Source organism: Stegodyphus dumicola, chromosome X1, assembly GCF_044657685.1.
Source record: "Stegodyphus dumicola isolate Sdum_Otavi_A_Nest chromosome X1, ASM4465768v1".
Taxonomy (NCBI): domain Eukaryota; kingdom Metazoa; phylum Arthropoda; class Arachnida; order Araneae; family Eresidae; genus Stegodyphus; species Stegodyphus dumicola.
The window spans coordinates 252,685,405-252,708,072 of NC_140780.1; the positions used below are offsets into that span (position 1 = coordinate 252,685,405).

Below are 22,668 nucleotides of genomic sequence, written 5' to 3' on the forward strand. Positions count from 1 at the left end.
CAGTTAAGGAATTATGGCATAAAATATGATGTCGAAATAACCCTAGGATTTAGGTTTAGTTAGCTATATAGGAAAAAGCGGCCACGAAACCAAATTTTCTAGAATTTAACTAACCATTCCTATTAAGCTTACTAAAGACGAGAAACTCTGGTAATTTCATCCCAGGTTCAACTTAGGGGAATCAGAAGAGGATGATTTTATGGTTTTCCTACTTATAAAGCAGCAATGTTAACACATAACTCATTCGTCTTTGAAAATCATCCATGAAGATAGCCATTTTTAAGAAAACAACCCCGCGTATTTTTAAATGATTAAATCATAAATTTTCCTATGGGATATATAAGTTATTTATTTTTGTAACGCATTCTCTAGGGCTCTCTGCTTTGGAAGAAGCATCTTCGCAGATAATTTTCTTTTTAAAATTAGTTGTAATTTAAATTACTGTTAGAAGAAATCCCGAAACAATCCATGCAACCAAACATTTCAACTACCGGAAAAGGATTTCGTGGTGAATTACCAGAGTTTGGTGGCATGATCCATTCGGTAGTTTGTGGGTATTTCCCTGAAGAATTTTGAGTATGAATACCCCTGATTATACCCCTGATTGAATAAAACTGCCTTTTCATTAATCAGAAAAATTCCTTATAAAGTTGCTGGAACCGAACCAGTTGCATAGTGGAGTAAGTATAAACAAATAATTCCGTTTGTGGAGTCTGAGCTATTTAAAATATTTATCACGTGTAATATTTCCTTGCTAAAATATCTCTGCAAAATGGACTGAAATAGACTGATATGTTCTTTTACCTCTTCCTTCCGTTTTCAGGTGCTACCACGAGCATAAAGGGAAAAAAAGAGAACTCAATATGTTTAGTTATACATCTTTCCGTTATAAAATTACCAGTATTGTAAAAACGCTCCCAACTTCCCTTAAGTTAAAGCTCCCTTCAGATGAAAATTAGGTACAGAATGCGAATTAATGGACTGTATTTCTTTCAATTTTTTCTGCCTTATGAATTTTTAAAACAATTGTTTCGCTAATAAAAGTCAGAAAAACAGAACTAAAGGATATTTAAGATATTATTTAATTTTAGAGAAACTGACAACAGCTGTCTACTTAAGCTCCTCAGTTTTATGAACGCTCCTCCCCCCCACATGGGCCATAGAGTCTGAGGCTCTACTAGTTCTCTTCACCTACCATCGTCTTCTCAAATGAATATTTAGACTCGACGTTAATTATATATTCCAATCTTCAAGAGCAGTACGTTTACAAACGCCTATGCCTTATCCGAGATTTGAACCCTATTCCTCTGGAATGAGAATCATTTAGTTTTCGATAATGATCATACCGTCTGGAGAGAGTATAAAGGGGGAAAAAGAATGAATTGAATGTTAATGTTAATTGAATATATATACTATATTACGTCAGTTGTCAAATGTAGTAGTTGAAATACTTCAAACGAATATGCAATTATTTCCATAGTCATGTATAGCTTTGTATAAAGCTTTTGTAAAAAAGAAATCGTTATCTTAGTCCCTTCTTTAAACAAATACAAAATACAGGAGTTAAACTCATTTTAAATCCTAAAGAGTACTTCAAATGCAAACTACGTTTTTTTCTATCCTCTCTTTAACGGTACTATGTTTTATTTTAAAGCTTTGTTCGCGAAACAAATCAGCATTTATACCCAGATAAACTGAGACTATTATATGCAATTTACTTCAATCTATTTGTCATCCACATCCGATTCATTTTTTATTGCTATTGTAAATACAGAAGTAATTTTGTCGTTACTTTGACAACTGAGGTCTTCCCCAAAATTTGTTCGGGTTAGTAACTTTCCTATAACTGACGCTTAAGTAATCTGTGTCACTCTAAGTTGATAAATATCTTCTTCGAGATGGCTAGACGTGTTTACAATCTGAATTATTAACTTTTCCTATAACTGACGCTTGAGTAATCTGTACCACTCTAAGTTAATAATAAACAAATTCGAGATGGATAGAAGTGTTTACAATCTGAATTATTAACTTTTTTAACTTATGATTTCAAAGACTTCAAAACTGTAACTGGGGAGTAAAATTACAAGGTAGAAAATTTGCTATTTTAGAAAGAGACCTACGTTATGTTATTAATGAAATTCATACAACCATTTAACATAAGGCAGAATTTTGCGTAATTGTAAAATATAAGTGTGAGCAAACCCGTATTTTACGAATTTTACACAACAAGAATAAGAAAACATTGATAGAATAGTGTATAAAATGATAGTATTTCTTTAACACGCTTTGCTTCATTAATTCGTAATATTTTGCAATAAAAATACAACATTAATAGATTTCAAAAATATAAAATAAATAAAACTTCTGAAATACGGAAATTATAATATAAATTATTATCACAATTTATAACTAACTTTTACACGAGCTAGGTTAATAAGCCATAAAAAGAAAATATTACTGAGTTTTTTTACCGTGCCACTAAACTGCAATTTTTCTATTAGAAAATGAGCTTGGCGCAGTTTACTTTTGGACATTAACGCGGTGATTATACATAAAACTTTAAAGAGTGCCTAAACAAGGGCGGAAAATAATGCTTGTTATTGGCTACTCCCGAAACTAATTTTACTTTTCAAATGACAGAAATATTTCTCCGAGGCAAACCATTTTACTGCCTTAACTATGATAGGGATTTAAAACATTCATTCTTTACCTCTCTGAAGTACATTCAAGCTTAGTAGCTCAATTTAAAACTACAAGGTATATAAACATATATATATAGGTCGCATTTACGAATGCAATATCTGAATATATTTGACATAAAAGTTGCCGCATGTTGTTTCCCCCCTGTGAAAAATTATGCTATGGGTACGAAAATCATTGTAGAACGGTTAAACATTAGAAGCGTCAAATCGTTGAAAAAAAAAGTATTATTCGTTAGAGCAAGATAAACTGGAAATATCATTTAAGCATTCTTTAAATATTTGCATACACTTACCTTTAAAGTTCCTAGTTGATAGAAAATTGTACGCTGCATCAGTCCTAACAAAGTTATACAAGAATTATTAATGGAGTAACAACAACAAAGGTTGTATTTATACTCATGGAAATAAATATTTTTATTGTTTATGCCCTTTATGAGAAAAATCTTCAAATACTTGTTTCAAGGAATGATGAGAGAGGTTTTTAGTCGCCTTAAAATCTTCGCACTTCAAGGTTAACAGTTACTGTCAGTTACTGTTCAGCTGGTTTTGAAAAATCGTTCGTGATTTTTCTCATCAAAGTCCTTGAGAAATTTCCCTTTCTTTGTTTTCACTTATTTGTGCTATAGGTGGAAGTTGTTTTGATAGCTCGGATAAGAAGCGTCATTTGCGCTTTGAAGCAATTACCAGTTATGTGATATATGCTATTACGCATTCGCTGATCGATATCGTTTTGTTCATCCTTCATGGAACATCTTAAGAATGCTTGGTTTCAGCTTAAAACAGGACAATCTTATCTGCTGGATGTACTTCTCACAATTTTCATATTTATCTGACGTTCTCTGAATTTTAGTGCTATTTTGAATAAACTACCAACTTCCTGCTTACTCACTGCACGCTGTATATTGCATTCAACTGCGTATTCAACCCAAATGTTTTGATGCAAATCTTCTTATAAAGACCTTCGTATATATATAAGGCTAGCAATTACGCGCTCAAGTGAAGGGCAGTACTTGATGTAAATAAATATGTGCCAACTTTGATATCAGAAGGCTTTAATGGATGTCCAGTCTACTTTTGAAGAGAACCACTACGCTTATTTTACAGATAATAGATCCGTAAATACAGTAACGACTGGAAACGTGAATAGATTTCGACGCAATAATTTTGATAGGAAAGCACTTAAAAAATCTATATAATATATTCTTTAACCTTCGAAATCGGGAAAGTTAGAAAGATGCTGGGTATGACACGAACATAAAGATTCCGATAACTATTGCTAACTTCAATTTAAAGATTATTTTGTGTTCTCTCAAGGGGAAACAATTATATTTTTCCAAAACAAACTTTTATATGCAGATAGCATTAATGAAAAAAAGAGAAATATCATTTTTAAAAATGTATATTCGCTTTGCGAAAGTATATTCTGTTCTTCAAGAAAACATTGCGTTTCTGTATTAATCATTTGTATCCTTATCTGTAAATCATTGTAGTTCTGTGTTCGTACGCTCCATTTTCGAGTATAAAAATGAAAGTTTGTACATTCAAACAAATTAGAAAGCTTTATTTTTATTTAAGTTGTAAGCTGCTTTGTAAAAGTAACATACGTTCCTTCGAAATGGGTGGCATCTACATAAAAAAGTGCTATAGATATGTTTTTAAACATGTTTAAAAAAAATGTGTCTAGAGACTGTTTGGTAGCGCGCGGTCTTGCTTACTTATTAACTTTCCAAATACGAATAAATTTACAACATAGAAAGGCGGTCATTCCCATAAAATATATCTTTCTTCAGTAGTAGAAATCCCCACCTCCTTCCCAAGGATTGCGAAGCATTTGTGAAAAACATTTTACGAATTGTGTAAGGCGTATTAAAATTCTCTCACAAAGAATATTATATCTCGTTAGTTTCATTCTTACTCTGTTTATAAAGTATGGATTTTGAATAATAGTATAACCAGTTTGAATAGTAAAACTATGAATAGTATAACCAGTTTCCATTTCTTTACTTAGGATTCATCATAGATATTAAATTTCATAACTCTAGAAATATATGCTTTAATTCTACATCCCTGTACAATATTTTATATTAGTTTGATTGGATTTAGTATTTTCAGTAAAAAGTGCAAAATCTATCTGCTTAAAATGAAGGATGCCTTTGGAGAGGCATCCTAAGAGAAACTGCCTCGTATTTAGCTCACACATGGAAAAACGCACGAAAGCCACGCAGTGCCATTATATTCTGTTCTCGGGTACTGGAAAGGAGAGAACTACTCCTAATGTTCCATAGCTTAACCATTCCGCCAATAATGAACTCACAGGCAAATCCGCGGACATAGGAATGCAACGGAAGTTTCTGTACTTTTCAAAAATTCGAAACGTTTACTTTTCTGCCTGTTAAACCCAAATAAAGCAACTGCTATAATTTTTCTATGAAGAATTGCAGTCCAAAGAGCTATAGTACAATTTGTTTTCTTGCAGTAAAATTTAAACTACCATCTAAGCTTTTGAGTGTAATTCTTCTTTGGAAATCTATGATAATTTCTAGCAAACATGCATTACAAAATAATTCCAAATCTTAGATATTTTGTTTTAATTCTTTTCTAAATATAATCTTTCGCAAAATATAACTAACTAAATAAATAGAAAGAACAATTTTCAAGGGAAGAGATTGTTATTCAAAACATAAATAAAGATATTGCCTCTTCTGTTTTATAAAACTTCAGAAAACTGTTTCGGATAATCCTGCATTTTATAATCAAAGTATCGTTTTACCCAAAAAATGCAAAATAAAAGCATAATAAAAATACGATATTAGTTCAGAAAATAAATTTTATGAAGTACCACAATACATTGTGAGAAGAAAATATATTACAAATGAAAATTTAATACATTATATTATCGAATGAATATAATAATTGGTATATGTGATAATACAGTAAATAAAATCTGCTGCGTACTCAAAATTTCATAATACTGCACTAGAAGAAATTTAACAAGTAGCTTTAAATTTTAAATTTTACATAACATCTTGAGAAGTTAAAATCATTCAAGGTACAATTTACTATTTAGCAACGTAACATATTAAATTAAATATTGACATACCACCTGACATGTCATTCAATAAATACATAGACTAAAACTCTCGCAATGTATATAACACTGAGGCACTTAGTAACTTATACACATTTTAATTATTTCTTTGAATTAACATGCATCAGATTTTGTATGGATCTGATGTATTCATTACAAATAGAAAAGGCTCATGCACCTGAAATTCCTAGAAGGACTTCGAGAAAGCATTAAAGTTTGCTAAATCATTTAGTTAATTAATTTTTATTCTTATGATTTTTGATGTTAGTATATTTTGCATTGTTTCTAGAAATAGTTTTGATGCTGATTTCAAAAATATAAATATTTTTCTCTATCACGTAAGGTATTTTATTGAATGATTTATATGGTAAATACGCATTTGTGGTTAATTTTCTTTCTAATAGTGGCAGTACTTTATTTAGAATAGTTTAACCACGTGACTCTTTTAAACTGCCATTTTTTTCTTAGCCTTAAATTAATGTATGCTTAGTTTCATGTAGTTATTTTCAGTGTTTTTAATAAGTATTTTTTGAAGTATGTCTTCCCGTAAATGTGTGAATGGGTCTGTTATATTTGTGGAAACTATGCACCAGTAAAACAAAGGCAAAATATCACAGATTTTTGTTAAAAATGCATACTTTGCACATTTTGGAACTATCAAGACAAGCCGTGTGCTACGCATAAAGTGTGTCGAACTTGTGTTGAAACTTTGTGACTTTGGAATAAAAGTAAGAAAAATTCAATGCCTTTTGTAATTCCAATATGCAAAAACTAAGAGAGTTACCGTGTATCCAAACCTACCTTCATCAATAAGACCTATAGGTCGTAACGCAAATCTTCCTGTTCCTCATCTTCAAGGTAATATGGAAAATATAAGTGATATAGAAATTTATTCAGATTTGCAAGTAATTGAAGAAGAGGAAAATCTGTATATACCTGAAACAAATGAAACTATACCAATATTAATTCAGAAGTCAAACAACAAAAATCAGCGTTATATTTTCAAAATTTTCACAGTGAACATTTTGTGAAAATTTCTGTGAAAATTTTGAAAATATGCTGATTTTTGTTGTTTGACTTCTGAATTAGTATTTGTTCGGCGTGTTATTGTGTCTTAATTATACCAATATTATTTAATTAAAGTGAGCTTAGTGATTTAGTAAGAGAGCTAAACTTGCCAAAGGAAAGTGCTGAACTTCTTGGTTCACGCCTTACTTTTGTCCTGCAATGATGTCAGTGCAATAGTGAATTTCTTTGGTATTAATCACAATGCTTCTGACTGGTGACTATTTATAGGTTCCTCAAAAAGAAGTATGAAGGTAGTTTCACTTCATAATGGAAATCAATATGCATAGATTTCGGTGGCACACTCTGTTCATTTGAAAGAAACATATAAAAACATTGCATTTTTATTAATGAAAGGGGAATTATAACAAGCATCAATGGCAATCTGGTTACACTAAATTCATGCGATTGGGATAGTCGGAATAAAATGAATCATTAGTAAAAAAATATTGGCTTTCCCGAAAGTGTTTATCACCTGGTTTTAAAACTATTTTTAACAGACCAATAGTTGAATCCAAAAATATTTTTCTTTCCCCACTTTACATTAAATTAGGTATTATGAAACAGTTTGTCAAAGTTTTAAATAAAGAAAATGATACCCTTTAAGTAGATTTATAGCAAATTTCCTTCTATTTATGATGCTAAAATTAAGGAGAGAATTTTTTGTTGAACCTCAAATTCGAAAACTTTTGTTACATTCCGAATTTGAAGCAACGATGTATGATTGTGAAAAAGAAGCATGGTTGAATTTTAAATAGGTGAATGAAAACTTTTTAGGGAACAGGAAACATCCAGATTACAAAATTATTGTAGAAAATATGCTACAAAAATTAAGATTGCTCGTATGTAATATGAGTATTAAAATGCATTTTTTACATACACTCACAGATTACTTTCCAAAGAATTTAGGAAATATCAGTGAAGAACAAGATAAACGATTTCATCAGGATATAAAAGGTGGTGGTGTATTTAATTATGGCAAAGCACAAGAGGGCTATCTGCCTAAGGGGAGGGATGCCTTCGTTGAGGGCTTTCTAAGGGAAACTGGCTCGTATACACGTTACACATGGGGAAAACCACGAAAACGCCCATGCAGCCTGCCAGTTCGCGGGATTCGAACTTCGAACCGAACTACCAGTGTTCTGCGACATTACCGCTCGGCCGCTGGTGGGCGAATATAAAAAGGCATGGAAATACGGTATCAAGGAAAGCTGACTAAAAACATAATGGCAGACTATTGCTGGATGTTGGAAAGAGATGTACCTAGTGAAGAAAGTACCTACAAGCAAGCGAAAATCAACCAAAAAAAAAAAAAAATTCTTGCCTTGAATTAATGCTTTGAAGCTAATGGTTAGCTTTTACACATTCAGTTAATTTTAAAACATGCATTGTATAACAGCCATATATAGAAGTATATTTTTATGTTCTTTGCATTCGATTTTATGCTTTATATAATATACTAAATCTATTACTATGTTATTAAATCTATTTATATACTTTATAAAATATATTAAATAATTTTTTGTTATTGTGCAATTTATTTATGACTTGTATCACTAAAATAAATTCATTAATGTAGGTAAAATAGAAGTGCTTGTAAAAAAATAAAAGCTCTTAATTTGCAAAAATTCTTGACATGATACAGAAATTGAGATTCCATTTTTGAAATCAGCTCTAAAAACATATATGAAATTATCTATTAGATTTAAAACATCCAATTTTTTTTTTAAATCCAGACCAGTGTAATTACCTGAATTTCTTTGTTATATGAAAAGTGCAAAGTAATAATCCATTGAAAAATCAATTTAAGTAATGCAAAATCTGGTTAAAGCGACTTTCTAAATTATTTTACAATTTAAGCTATCAGCGAAGCACAGAAAAAGTAATTTAAGTTGACATTAAGGTTAAGCATTTTTTAAATATCTCTTTAAAAGATAAAAAAGGCTTCTCTTCAAAAGCTACTTTTAAGAATAATAAATGCTATACCTTAATTCATATGTTGAGATGTTAAAGTAAAAACAAGTCCTTTTAAATACGTTATTCAAATACAGTTCGTAATCTGTTCATAAATCTCAAGTGTAAAACTGCATTATTTAGAAAAATTCCTGAGTGCCGTAATAAAGGGAATGATAAAAATAATAGAATTTGTTTATGAAACTTTATAGTTGCATATTTTCGTGAATAATTTTATATTTAGTTAATACATATACAATAATAAAAGAGTAATAAAGAATAGCAAAATTCATAGATAAGACTATATTTTACCTTGATAACTGAAATACATCTGCAAATAAAATATGAAAAAATATTCAATATTTCTTGCTCCATTTCTGTTTTGTTTATTTCAAATAGTAGAAAGTCATGTATATTTTATACCGAAATAGTCTCTTTACAATGGGTAAAAGAAATAGTATTTTCGGACAAAATCAAAGAATAATTATCTGAAATACTTTAAGTACATTTTAAAATCTACTGGAAATACTTTAATTACATTTTAAAGAAAATTTACACCGAAAAAGGTATTTTTATAGCTATGCACAAAATAAAACAGTAGCAAATATAACTCCTTTCTTGATTTAGAAATCCTAGTTAAATTTCTAAGATAATAAATAATTCCTTTGTCAAACTTACTGATCGTTCAGATAAGTATTTCTTTCTAAAATTCTTAAACAAGATCTATTTAAAATTCTCTAAATTTCATCGCTTACATGCTAATATAAAACATACAGTATTAAATATTGAATAATTAAATAAATATTGTAGTTATAGGTAATATGTAATTGTAGTTAAAACAGTTGTATTTATAGTTAAATGTCGTGACATAGCAAATAAACAGCACTTACGTACAATTTTGTTTACTCTTCAATTTTTAGATTGCCTAATTACTATTCGTTATTATTTGCTTCATGTACAACAGGCCACGAAATATAATTCTTTATAAGTATTAAGATATGTTTAAAGCCTTTATCCTAAAGGAAATCTTAAATATTGATTGTTCAGATAAAAAAATAATGTAACTGTAGTTAGTAAAAAATTTACCTACTGTAACTATAACTGCTTTTAAATAAAGTAATATTGTAAAGTCATTATTATTATTTTTTTTTTTTAAGTGGACACGTCAAAAATCTGCAATGCCCTTGCGAAGACTCGAACCCCGAACCTCTCGAATACGCGCCGAGTATGCTCCCAATTTAACATTTACACCAGGAAGGTATGCGGAAAGAAGAGAGAATATACCTTGTAATTAAAAAGCACTACTTGAACAATAGTTTTGTTTACTCTGGAGTTTTTAGATTGCATAATTATCACAAACCGTTATTGCCTAATTGTATAACTGCCTGCAAAATGTATTTTTATAAACTTTAAAAATGTTAGCATATTTTTAAACTTCTATCCCAAGTAGGATGTTAAATATAGCATTAAATAATGTATGGTTAAATAAATTTATAATTATAGTTAATGTATCATTAATTTAGATATTATTATAGCTAATTATATTTCAATAAAACAATATAGCCGATGAATAATGTTTGAATATAACTTACTATGCAAGTTTTAAATTGCGTAGTCTTAATATACAACTACCTATAAAATATAATTCTTTATGACTAAGACGCGTTTAAATGTTCATCCTAAAATAAATGTTAACTTTCCAAAATAAAAACAACTTTTAATAACTTTTCGTTTCTTAAACTTTTGTGTAATACTCTAATGGTCAACAAGTCTCCAAAGTATTACAGTACTGCGTAAATAACCCTAAAGTCTGTTACACAGTTCTGTGTACATTAATATGCTGTGAAAGATACTAAAGCAGAAGTTCTCAGCCAGGAAGGAATTTCATAGTTTCAAGGAGGGGAATGCTATCAGCCTTTTATTTAGCTATTAAGCATTTAGTTTTAGTTTACGAATATATAAAACTACTTTTATTCAAGGTTTGGTACATTTTCTATACATTTTATTGTTTAATTTGTGAAACAGGTTATAAAATAATCTAAATCTCAGTAAACGTATATATGTATTTTCGAGTTTTGGAAAGGAGGGGGCAATGATCTTATAGCGATAGTGAAAGGGGTGCATGGAGCAGAAAACATTGAGAATCAACTGCACTAAGTAATACTACTTAAGAGAGGATAAATATTTCCTCAAATTCTGTTCAGTAGCTCAATAATCTGCTGTAATTTTCTATATAGTAAAATTACTCGCTTATTACTACAATATTTAAAAAAATGAAAAAGAATCCTAAAAAATTTACTTTTTAGCAGGAAAGGGCATACTCATTTTTCAAGGCTTTTATACGTACCTCGATAAGAAAGAAGAGCAACACGAAAACTACCAAGCTTATTACCGAAAACCACACTTCCTCGAGCAATTGAAAAACCTTGTACACTTCGATAACTCACTTTTTCTTCATAGGAAATGACGTAAGTTTTGGGATAAGCGGGAATGTGATAGTATAGATTAAAAAAAAGTGTAATGCTGAAAATGATAATAAATATAAGCGTTTATAGAGCTTCTGTTTTTTATCTCTTGAAAATGCTAGTAACTCTCAAAATATTGTAAAGTATTAATCGCATTCCAATATTTATTATTGCAGGAAATAATTGTTATTATTATTATCCTTAACTTATGCCAAATGCTGTTTCTAATTCAATGACAGCTTTAAAATATTTAAGAAATTTTCTTTTTGTGCGCTGTATTTATAGGAAGGACTACTCAGTGAGTTGTGTATATATATAGATAGATAGATAGATTATATTAATCGAAGTTTAGAGGTTTATAGGAAAAATTTAATATTAATCTAATATTTTCTGTTAATAAGAATGCATTTGTAATTATACGCATTAAGCGAAATCCAAGAAAGTTATGTTCAGTTTAGTATTGCGTATTTAAGCTTGACCAAAAAAGCTTATGTTAAATAGTTACGGCCTTAAAAAGTTCGAAATTCTTTTGAAATAACGGAAAATCTTAAAACAGTACTAATAAATTCCCTAATGTGACTTTGTAAGAGCAGACTTGTACTATTTTTTCTTATCCATGGATATAAATTCGAATATAAAATTTCATAACAGTTTACAAAACAATTAAATAACAGTAGTAGTTCCACCTTGAATAACCCAATTATCTTTGTTCTGAGGCAATATACCAGCAAATACAATAAAAAATATTAATACAAAAACTGTAAAAAGGGTTGGGAATACAATTTTTGCAGTGTCCTCTATTTTAATAGAGAGTTCTTTAGAAGGCATCTTTATTATTCTTTCAGTGGCGGGAGTTCTCAACCAAGCCATTCTTAATTTACCAGTCTTTTCTTCCTCCTTCTCCTTTGATGCTTCTGCTTCGGTTACCACTTCATGCACTTGGGACTTGCTAGCCTATGCAATAAACAGACCTTATTTTATTAAATAAATAGCGAGCAGAACTTTCAAACTAAATAACTCCGCTTCTATTCACTAAAGCGTTAGATTTGTGCACTAGCAAACCACACTCCCAAAAGTTGGAAAAGATATTTTAAAGGTAAAATATAAGCAACTCGCTGAGCATATTAAGGAAATGTGTACTATTATGATTAGCAAATAACGGTTTTTAACATAAAGAACAAAGTTAAAGGGGCATTCAGTAAGATAAATGGCTGATCTGTTTTCTGGGTCAAACTGAACTCATTGATGGCTGATTACAAATTGATTTTAAAAAACGTGAAAGAAACAGAAGGTGCTAGAAACAGTCAGTAACTTAAAAGAAAGAAAAATAACTAATTACTAATAACTAGGTAAAAATGTACAACGAATGAACAGTGTTTTTTCTTTGCTGTTATATAAAGTACTTTGTGAGGATTTATTTACTTATTTTGATTAATAGTTGTTTCTTAGTTAAAGCTACTTCCATTTCACTCTTCGTTTCACCCACGTCTTTCATGCTAGAATGTAAATTAGATAACACGCGTTTATTCAGACTAAGGGAGAAAATTACCTGCACCTTAAAAATGCGTCTTATAACAGCTATTTATAACTTCTTGAATTACGACAGTTCCAGTTACTCATATTTTATCGATTGCAGCTTAAATAGCATTTATATAGGCATCTACTTCAATGATATGTTTCGTACGAAGCTCACATAACTCTTAAAATCCGTTTAGAGTGGTCTAAAAAGCAATTGAATTTGTAAGTAAATAATGCAGTACATAAGGAAAAGTGTAAATATGTAATGGTGAAAGCATCAAAATTTTATTTAATATCCAAAACCAGCGGGTGTATGCAAGTATAAAAACATAAAATGTGATCAAGAAGCTAGAGAAGTAAATATGCGAATAATATCAAAGTTAATTTATCTTTCAATTTAACATCTTCAGCAGTAAGATTTTATTCGGAGTTGTTATTTGTACAATATTAGTTAACGTAAATACTTCAGCAAGAATTATCATAGTTATAGTAAATAATAGTTACATAAAAGAGGATTGTTTTGTGTATCCCTGTAATTTCTAGAATGCCAGTTCTTAAATTTATTTTGAGCGCAACTCAATTCTTACTACCATCACCGAATCACATCAAACTAGGCGTGTATATAAAATAAGTTTGTGTCTATGTTTGAAACAATTTTTGTGACTTACGTTAATTTCATAAAACATTTACTTTAAATAGCATTTACAATTATATTCCTAAATATTTCCAACTCAGAAATAAATAAAATAACTTTTCAAATGCTGGTATGTAGTTGTGTTTCTTGTGTCTGACTAGTAGAACACTATTGTCTGAAATAAAATATACTAATAGTCATTGAAATTGTTATACCAGGAAGGAAGCGTACAACAAACCTGAAATTGGCATGAAAGGCAAAACATAAAAATGACTAACATTTCTTAGCATGTGAAATTTATAAGCAACAGACACGACTTTTTGAAGCAGAACAGAATGAAAGATTGAAATATCGATTTTTCATTCACAAATCGCGTCTATTCGCTTTTTTTTTAATATTGGAGATCGCTTTATGCCTCGTGTAAGAACAAAGAACTCATACCAGCGCATCTCAGAATTCAATCTCGGGAGAACAGCACTACAACAGGATTACGGATAATCGTACCTCGCAACTGCTGCAAACACAGAACGACTGACATGCAAGATGTCAACGGTTGACACTCATCATTATCTAAGACACAGACATGTTAACTGCATCGATGTTAGGGATCGTATAGCTGTTTCACATGCAACGCTACTGATTACCAACAAGGCAACCATTGCTTTGGTTTCCATTGATGCTACAGGACAGGAATAAGCGCCTGTAATGGTGCTTCCATCGGCGCACATGGACGTATAAATGGCGTGAACTCATCTTTCCTCTAGAATATCGCCTTTTGCTTATAGCATCATTATAGCCTTATCCGTGTGTGGAGACATTGAAGGAAATAAATGTTGGGCAGGTACATTCGTCTTTGGCATACCAATCTGACACTTAGACTGACGATATGAATTGCTGCTTACACATCTCTTTCTAGTTTGCTATCCGGTACTTCGACCTAGTTGTCCTTAAATTCCTGATGCTATAATGACCGTGACTGTGTCATATCTTCGGAAACTCCGTCTTCCCACTTTTCAATGGAATACTATGAGACCAAATGTTGTCCACGTTGCCCAACTTATTCTTAATAAGCAGGAGAAAATTAAGTGGAGAGGACACCAGAGTCTTACCGAGGGTTTTACAGGTATACAATCTGACTGTACACCTCCATCCGAGTTTTGATGCAGTACACCACGGATGGCGGATCATAATATCTCTCACCCCTGATACCTTACATTTCACCTCCCACCAAATTTCTATAGAGGACTTTCGTATTGTAAATGCCCTCATTCTGTACAGATATTATGCACTTACATACATCTAAGCTTTTCCCGGATTCAAATTTAAACCCAAAGAGACAGCAGCCAGAGATTCTAATCACTGTATCGGTCCGCTCCTTAATGCAAAGGTATTCGACTTCTGTCTTGGTCGGTGCGTTTCTCCACACCTCTCATCTAGCCAATGGTTGCGGAGATATTGTCATGTTAACGTCTTTCTGCCAGTAAAAGAGACAATCTCAGGCATGAATCCGCAGGGACTGCAGTACTCATAATTACCATCTAAAATCTGTTCGAATCTATGCGAATCGTATAATTATTATTATTGATTTCTTCAAATTCTGTAATACTAACTGCTTATCTAAAATTAACAAGGAAAAGGCATAATTTTTATGGTACGATATTTTATGTATATTAAATGAAATTCCTACATTTGTTTCAAATTCTGTGATCTAAAAGTTTACAAATAAGGAAATGTATTCCTTGATTATATGGTTCGTACTAACTATTGCTATCAGTGTTTTTTTAATTCGAATTCCTATTTAAAATATCATTACTAAATTTTCTGGTTTGGGTTTCCTTATAGATCTCCTTTTGTTACATGGAAGCATAAACTGCGACTTAAATTTTTCTATTACATGAGTTTTCAATTGATAAATGATGTAGTAGCTTTACCTACAAAACAAAATTTTAATTGTAAAAAAAAATAAACAATACATTTTGAACACTTTCATTTTAAACATTTGGAACAGAGGTATCTTATTTTCTGTTAAAAATACAAAATTAAAATACATATTTTGAATCATAAAGTGAAGTAGATATTTCTGTTTACGGTTACGCAGGAAACAAAGCATATTCTTTTTTTCAGCAATATCAATTGCAACAAATACTTTTCTGAATCTACAAATGCAAATTCAACAAACTTTTGCTATTAATTAAGGTGAAAGGCATTTTTCTAAAAGAAAGATCAGTTTTACGTAGCATGTTAGTAAATAGTTTATTTGCAAGAGATAAACAAATCTCCTAATTTTCCATTCACTGTGAAACGAAGACATGGCATTTTCGTGCGTGTTGAATGAGAAAAGTGCTTTCCTTTCTTTATGGCTGCAAAATTTCCGGTTAATAGCTTTTGTTTTCTGTATATTGTCAGTCCCTGCTTTCAAATAAAACTTTCACGTGACAGCTTCGCCATAATTTGTTAGGATATTTTGTGCGTTTGTTTTTATAGTCCATTTAGGGAAATGCATTAATTTCTATGTACTTTCTAACCTGAGTCTCCACTAACTATCAATAAGTGCTTTTTGTCAGTGCGTTTTCGCACTTTTATTGAGAGAGCTATTTGCTTCTCTTAGAAGCTTTAATAAAGTTAACTAATATTAAATGATATACATCGATGCGTTTTGTTTGTTGGTATCTTCTTTATGAGCTCAAGGCATTTGTGTTGTAAGACGCCAAATATAGTACTGATAACATTATTTAGTAAATTGTGAACCCATCCTTTAACGAAATATATTTTTTTTACAAAACGATACAATTCAAGTAATTTTCCATCCACATGTACTTACTTGCTTACATTTACTGCATGGCCCATCTTGAGGTTCTTTTGGAGGCTTTCTGTAGAGATAGTTTACAAATACAAATTCTAAAAGGGAACTGTAGATGAAGAACATGCAAACGAAATCCCACAGATTCATGGCAGTGAGATTCGACACGACAGGCAAAGATGATCGAAAATTGTTCGTTGTAGTGCAAAAACTAAGCATTGTAGTCACACCAATCATTACTCTGGCTGGGACAACATTTTTATCAAGCCAAAAACTGATAAAAGAACTTGCCACCAGTATGATCCCAGGCACAAAGACTGTACTAAAGTAGAAATTCTTATCTCGAGTGAAGACTAGTAATATATGCAAGCAGCTAAAATTGCCTAAAAAGATGAAAGACGATTAAGAAATTTTTTAACACTATAGTAAACAAATAATGGACACTAGTTGATGTTGAAAACATATTCTTCTGCATTAAAGTTGGCTAATATCAAAGCATCAACATTATAATAATATAAATTTTTCTTATAAAATATTTCATTTACTTACATTTATTTTTGAAAAACTTTAGCATTATGCAACAAAGTACTTTATATATATATATATAAGCTTGCATACGTAGTTATATTACAAAGAAGCAGTTCATTTAAAATAAGTTAAATGCATGCGGTATCTAACTTTTAAATACGCTGCTACACCAGCCATGAGTATTTTACAAGGTCTTAACCAGTAGCGAAAGTCTAGTCCAGTAGCGAAAGATTGCAAACAATCGCATCAATCACAATTGTCCTCATTCGAATTCGAGCCAAGATCCTCCAATTACTATCACGACGTGCTACCAGTTACACCACGGGTAAAAGTGTAAGAAGTCGCAATAATTCCATATACGACACTTCAGTATGAAAATATACATACTTCGTTGAAAAAATATTGAATGAAGATTTACCCCTTAAAGACAGAAGTAAGAAAGAGCCAAAAAAAATCTCTATGTCTGGTAAATTTTGAAAAAACACTTCCAGTCCTGATTTAGCAGGCTGTTGAGATTGTGCTTTTATAAAACAATAAGTAAACTATTCAAAAGATCAGTTGTTACTCTGTTATCTTCTAAGTAGGGTCCTCAAGCTTTGTTTCATCTTTGAAAACTGCTAATCCGCTGTGGATACACTTGCGAGAAGTGTTCATAAAGAACTTTGAACAGTTCATAATTCTCAGAATCATTATTGATTTGCAGTTGGAAAAATGCTCTCGATGTCATAACCTAAACCTTCTTTTCGCCTTTAAATCTCGGTCTGATTTTCTCCATTTCGTGATGCTAATAGCGTGGAAGCTTGGCTCGCGTGTCTAATTTCATTTTTCTTTTTTCATCAGGAAATGCCATTTCATTTATTCAGTTCTGCCATCCAGGCTTTGGTATATTCTGCCTACATTAAACGTAAGCGTTTACTTTAAGTTATAGACGATAGCTGCCCTCAGGGGCTCACTCTATGTTATTATGGATGTGACAATCCCGAGGCACTCTAGTCCTTAAGGGGATCACCTTCTTGTTAAGACGAGTGTCCAAGAGCTAGAGTAATCTTTTCCTCTCTTCTTAGTTGTTTCTTTTTCCTTCCTTTCTAGGACGAAGTTTCCTTCTCGAAAGATGGGTTTCACCATGAGATGCTATTACAAATCTTTCGCATCTGGCTTAACTGTGACGAGAAAACTGCCTATGTATTTGTTGTCGAAGACCCGTGTCGCTGGAAAGGACGAGTCTTGAATGAAGACACACTCCCAGCCACACTGTTTTAGTTTATACTTCCGTTCAAACGAAAGGCATTTAACTGGCCCCGCAAGTGTCAATCATCTGGTCACTAGTGCTTTGTGTCAGTGGCTTGGCGGTAAGCTTCCGAGAGTTCCTATTTTCGGGAGAGCTGACTCCATAGTTATAGTTTCAGTTTGAGTATAGACTCAGTTAACCTTACTGCAGAAATATGCATTCCCTTGTTGAACCCCATAGAGAGTGGGACCGAGAGTCTGAATCTTTTTACTCTCAAAAATGGTTCTTCAAAATCAAACCTGTGCTTCTGAAATTTCAACTTCGTCCTCTGCGAGAAAGACAGAAGCAAACGCAAATGCCAGTGCTGTCCCAGATATGAGTCCTTTTCGCTATGTAGTCGGCAACAGTTCTTCAGGTGATATAAAAAAACTCCCTTCTGGGTAAATAAGTACACCAATTTACATGTCGGCATAAAATATATGAAATGGCTCAGCTCTAGTGATCTCCTGACTGAAGCCTTCTTACCTACACAATAATAGTCACTTCTGAGGTTAACTAAATTTGACCATATCGATGTAAATATCTTAGCACATGAAACACTCAATTAGAGTAGAGGCTTAATATCAGAAGTGGATCTCCTACGCGTATCTCAAGAGGAATTTGTGAGCGAGCTGTTCGAATATAATATGCATTCTCCTAGGAGGATCAAGATGTTTAGAGAAAATCGAAACGAAACACGTGATCCTTATCTCCAGTTCCCCTGATCTGCCAAAACATGTGAAAGCTGAGTACTTCTACTGTTCAATATATAAACCTATACCAACAGCTCTTTGTTAAATTTTCAGTGACACTTGTAAAACCTCTCCACTATGAATAAACTGCAAAGGAGAACACTCTGCATTCTTACGGATATTTTCCATATGGAAAACAGAGAAAAAGTTCAATCAATTAAAGCCATGTACGACGATGTTAGAAGAATCGTTGGAAGTACTTAGTCATGAAATATGATGTCATATGCCAAAGCCAAAAAATCTGTTAATTTGGTAAGTACCTAAACTACACTATTCAGAATAGGCAAATTGCTTCTGTACAGGCAGTACCTTACATTCAACACCAAATTGATAAATTACATATACTATAATGCAGAACAAAAGCCTGAAGATAACTGACAACATTCTAGAATGTAATTCTCAAAATGAATAATTAAAACCCAAAAATACAGAAACCTCAGAAACAATTCAGCAGAGAATATTTTCTGATTGAAATAGATTCCCTAATATATATAGATGTAGTACTAAATATTCGTAAACATCCTTTTCCGCACGCAACAAAGCAAAATAAAACAGCCCCATCAAATGGTTAATGGCAACCTCATAACTTGGAACTGCCATGGAATTCTATCAAGACGTGCTACCAGTTACACCACGGGTAAAAGTGTAAGGAGTCGCAATAATTTCATATACGACACTTCCACCAGGAATTATGAATATTAAAAAGTAATTAAGAAACATCACCAAGTTTGTTTTGCAGGGCAAGAAATTATTCTGAAATCAAATGATTTGCCAAAGCTGCGAAGGTGCTCTGTCATCAGGGAGGATAAAGTCAGTAGTAATCGTGTTTGAAGAAGTGTTGCTCTTGTCATCTCCCATTACTATTCATCAACTGTACTTGCGTCAGCAACAGTTTTTCAGGCTGTTGATATTCAGGCTAATAGAAAAGGATTCCATAATAATACCTCTATTAATGTTTCACCGAATGATGCACTCATAAGACACAAATGTAAAAAGGGGAATTAAAACATACTATTTATATGTGGAGTAAAAGTTGCATCACGGAACGCAAATAGGCAACAAAAAATAGCAGAAGACTCAATCCCGCAGTCATAAAACGCCTAAAAAGGAACATGCCGGGACCTGAGCGTCAGTTCAACAAGCAGCCATAGTTCCGTGTAATCCGAGATAGCCAAATCGGAAAGCATGAGCCGAAGACACCATTTGCACGATTAAATGCGATGGAGGGCTGTCAGGATGTTGCAAGACAATCCATTGTTAGAAAAAAAGCTGAATGTGTATCATACTGTCATCAAGAGGCTGTGGAATTATTACCAAATGAATCAAAACTCTGTAAACGATGTGGGTCAGTACGACGGAGAATTACTACAAGGCAGACGATCGCTTCCTGTTGCTATGTGAAGGACGCCGTAGATAACTATCAGCACGACAGTGGGCGTCACACCTTTCTGCTGCTGCAGGACCGCCCACATCCCGCCAAACTGTGTCGCGTCGACTCCATGAAGGTAGACTGTACACCCGACGACCTGTGATTTGTGTTCCTTTGTCCCTCATCGCATGTCACGACGAGGTTGAATTGAACCCGTAAACTTCGCAGTTGAGCACCACAGCAGTGGGGCCATGTCCTCTTTATGGATGAGTCTCTATTTAACATCCAGAACGATCCCCGAACGGCTATGATATGGCAGCGACCAGCTACATGCTATCGGGTGCCAAACATGGTCGAAACAGACCATAACAGAGAAAGAGGCTTACCTGTATGGGCTGGGATAGCAATGAACGGCCGCACCGACCTCTATGTTTGATGGTCCATCACAGCCGTCCGGTATTGAGACAAAATTCTACACCCTCTTGTGCGTCCTTTTATCGCTGTATTGGATATTGGCTCAATATTTATGGACGATAACGCCCGTCCGCATAGAGGTCGAGTGGTGCGAAGCTATCTAGAGAGTAAAACCATTCCTCATCTGCAGTGGATTGCAGATGTGAAACCGAGATGTCATCGGACCTGAATCCCATAGAGTATATGGGGGACATATTGAGACGACCAACAGCAGGTCGCAGTTTGCCTCCAGGCACCCTCCACCAAGCTTCTACATGCTACTGCCCAGGAATGAACACAGGAATGAACGCTACTGCCACAACAAGAGATAAACGACACTATTGCTAGCTTACCTTGACGTTGTCAAGCATGCATTTCAGCCAGAGGTTGTCAAATCCGTTAATCAGCGATATATTTTCACTGCACATTTTTCCGACCTATTTGGTCTTTCGCGATGTGATGGCCGTAACGCATATGTTTTTGTATGCCTTTGTTTTAGTTTGCTATGTAGGCTAATAATGCCACACTAACCTCTTGGATGAATTTCATACATATACATTAAACAGTTTCTGTGTTATTCCGTATTTTGCCTTTTTTTGCTTATTTTTTTGAGCAGGAGTATATTAGAGACAGAGATGCTAAGACTCCGCTAGAAACTTTTATTTATATTAGGTACTTTAATGGCTACAGTCCGCTCTGGGCTAGCAAGGAATCAGATCCGTAATATAGATACATTGAGGAAATTATCGAAGATCATTGCCTTTGTTTTCTCAATAATAAGCGTATAATTATTTCCACGAGCCTACAAGAACCTTTCATACTGTGATCTCGTCATCTGCTCACCACACCTCTTGCCCTTTTATCATCTTCCCCCTTTTGTATCTTTTAAAGGGAAGGAGTTGGTTCCATCTCCAGACCTCCCTATTTTATACTTGGCAAGGCAGATTGTTAACTTTTCTCAAATCTTGTGGAGCTTACCGAAGAAATGGTAAATGACGTGTCTGTCGATGATGCACTGAAAGCTGCCCAGATGGTGCTATTCCTGCAGATATATTTTATGACTGCAATATCAAGAAAGCAACCAAACTATCTAAAATCACGTAGAACCAAGAATGCGATGAAGCTTTAAGACAGCAGAAAAAAGCTTGGGGAACTTTTCGTAGATACCCCTATAAGGTTTTTCCTTCTTTCCGCATGCCTTCGTGGTGTAACTGGAAACATACGAGATGAGTATTCGAGAGGTGCAGGATTCGAGTCCCGGCAAGGGCATTGCATATTTTTCATATTTCCTGCTTCAAAATAACTTAATGACTTTACAAGTGGCGCACGAACTAAAAGAGTTCTTTGGAGGCTATAGGCCTTCCATTTTACGTGGCATTTTTTCCTTTGATTTCGAAACTTTTCTGCATTTATTATTTTTTAAATTCTTATTTATTTTACTTTCGATTAATTTCTTCTAAATAAACACAATTTCTATCCACAAAATTTTGACTGAATTCTTTTGCTTTTGTTTTGCAATAGTTGCTTTTAATTTGTAAAGTTTTTTAGAAGTTTTGCTCTTTCTTTGGTTCGAAATTGAATTAATATTTGTTTAGAACACTGCTTTTTCTTTACCTAAAGTTTTGTTCTGGTTTCAAATTCTAAAACTTAATTAACATTTGTCTAGCAGATTGCTTTTGATTTACCCAATGATTATTCTAGTTTTTAAGCGAGAACTCCTTTATAATCCTTTTAAAGTATTTATAATTTTTTACTTTCGGATCACATCGGAGCAGGTTGTATCTTAAATTAAAAATATTTATTAAAAAATTTAAGTTGTTGCACTTTTAAAGAACTTTGATTATTTTAATTTTAATTAAATTATCTTAATTGTCATTTTCTTTTAATTTTTATTTTGAAATCTTTCCAGTATTAACAGTCATCTAGATATAATTCAGAAACGTGGCTCTATTGAAAATTCTTCGGCTGCTTCTTGAAAAAGCTCAAAGAATTTTCAACATTTTCTTTTTTTGTATATTTTATATCAATTTTATTGTATTGCTTTTGTTTCAGGTTTGAAAAGTTTTTATTTTAA

The 22,668-nt window shown here is 32.6% G+C and overlaps 2 protein-coding genes across 3 annotated transcripts in view; both read right to left on the reverse strand.

Moving 5' to 3' along the window:
• LOC118195481 (cysteine-rich venom protein AnHyalC-like) overlaps positions 1-11,273 on the reverse strand; it is a 72,595-nt gene extending 61,322 nt beyond the window's left edge. The window contains exon 1 of one of the 2 annotated variants that reach the window (XM_035366807.2): positions 11,156-11,273. Coding sequence is in view for 1 of the 2 variants with exons in the window: in XM_085807486.1 (XP_085663612.1) it covers positions 2,996-3,034 (39 nt within the window). In the remaining variant the exon portion in view is untranslated. Of the gene's footprint in view, positions 1-2,995; positions 3,123-11,155 lie in introns of those variants that run through there. The other variant, XM_085807486.1, reaches the window with a different exon arrangement.
• Positions 11,274-11,427: 154 nt separating this feature from the next.
• Positions 11,428-22,668, reverse strand: part of LOC118195482 (glutamate-gated chloride channel-like) — an 84,933-nt gene continuing 73,692 nt past the window's right edge. The window contains exons 8-9 of the mRNA XM_085807487.1: positions 16,247-16,608; positions 11,428-12,227 (exon numbers count right to left, since the gene is read on the reverse strand). Of these exons, the coding sequence (XP_085663613.1) occupies positions 11,937-12,227; positions 16,247-16,608 (653 nt within the window). The 3' untranslated portion in view covers positions 11,428-11,936. The remainder of the gene's footprint in view (positions 12,228-16,246; positions 16,609-22,668) is intronic.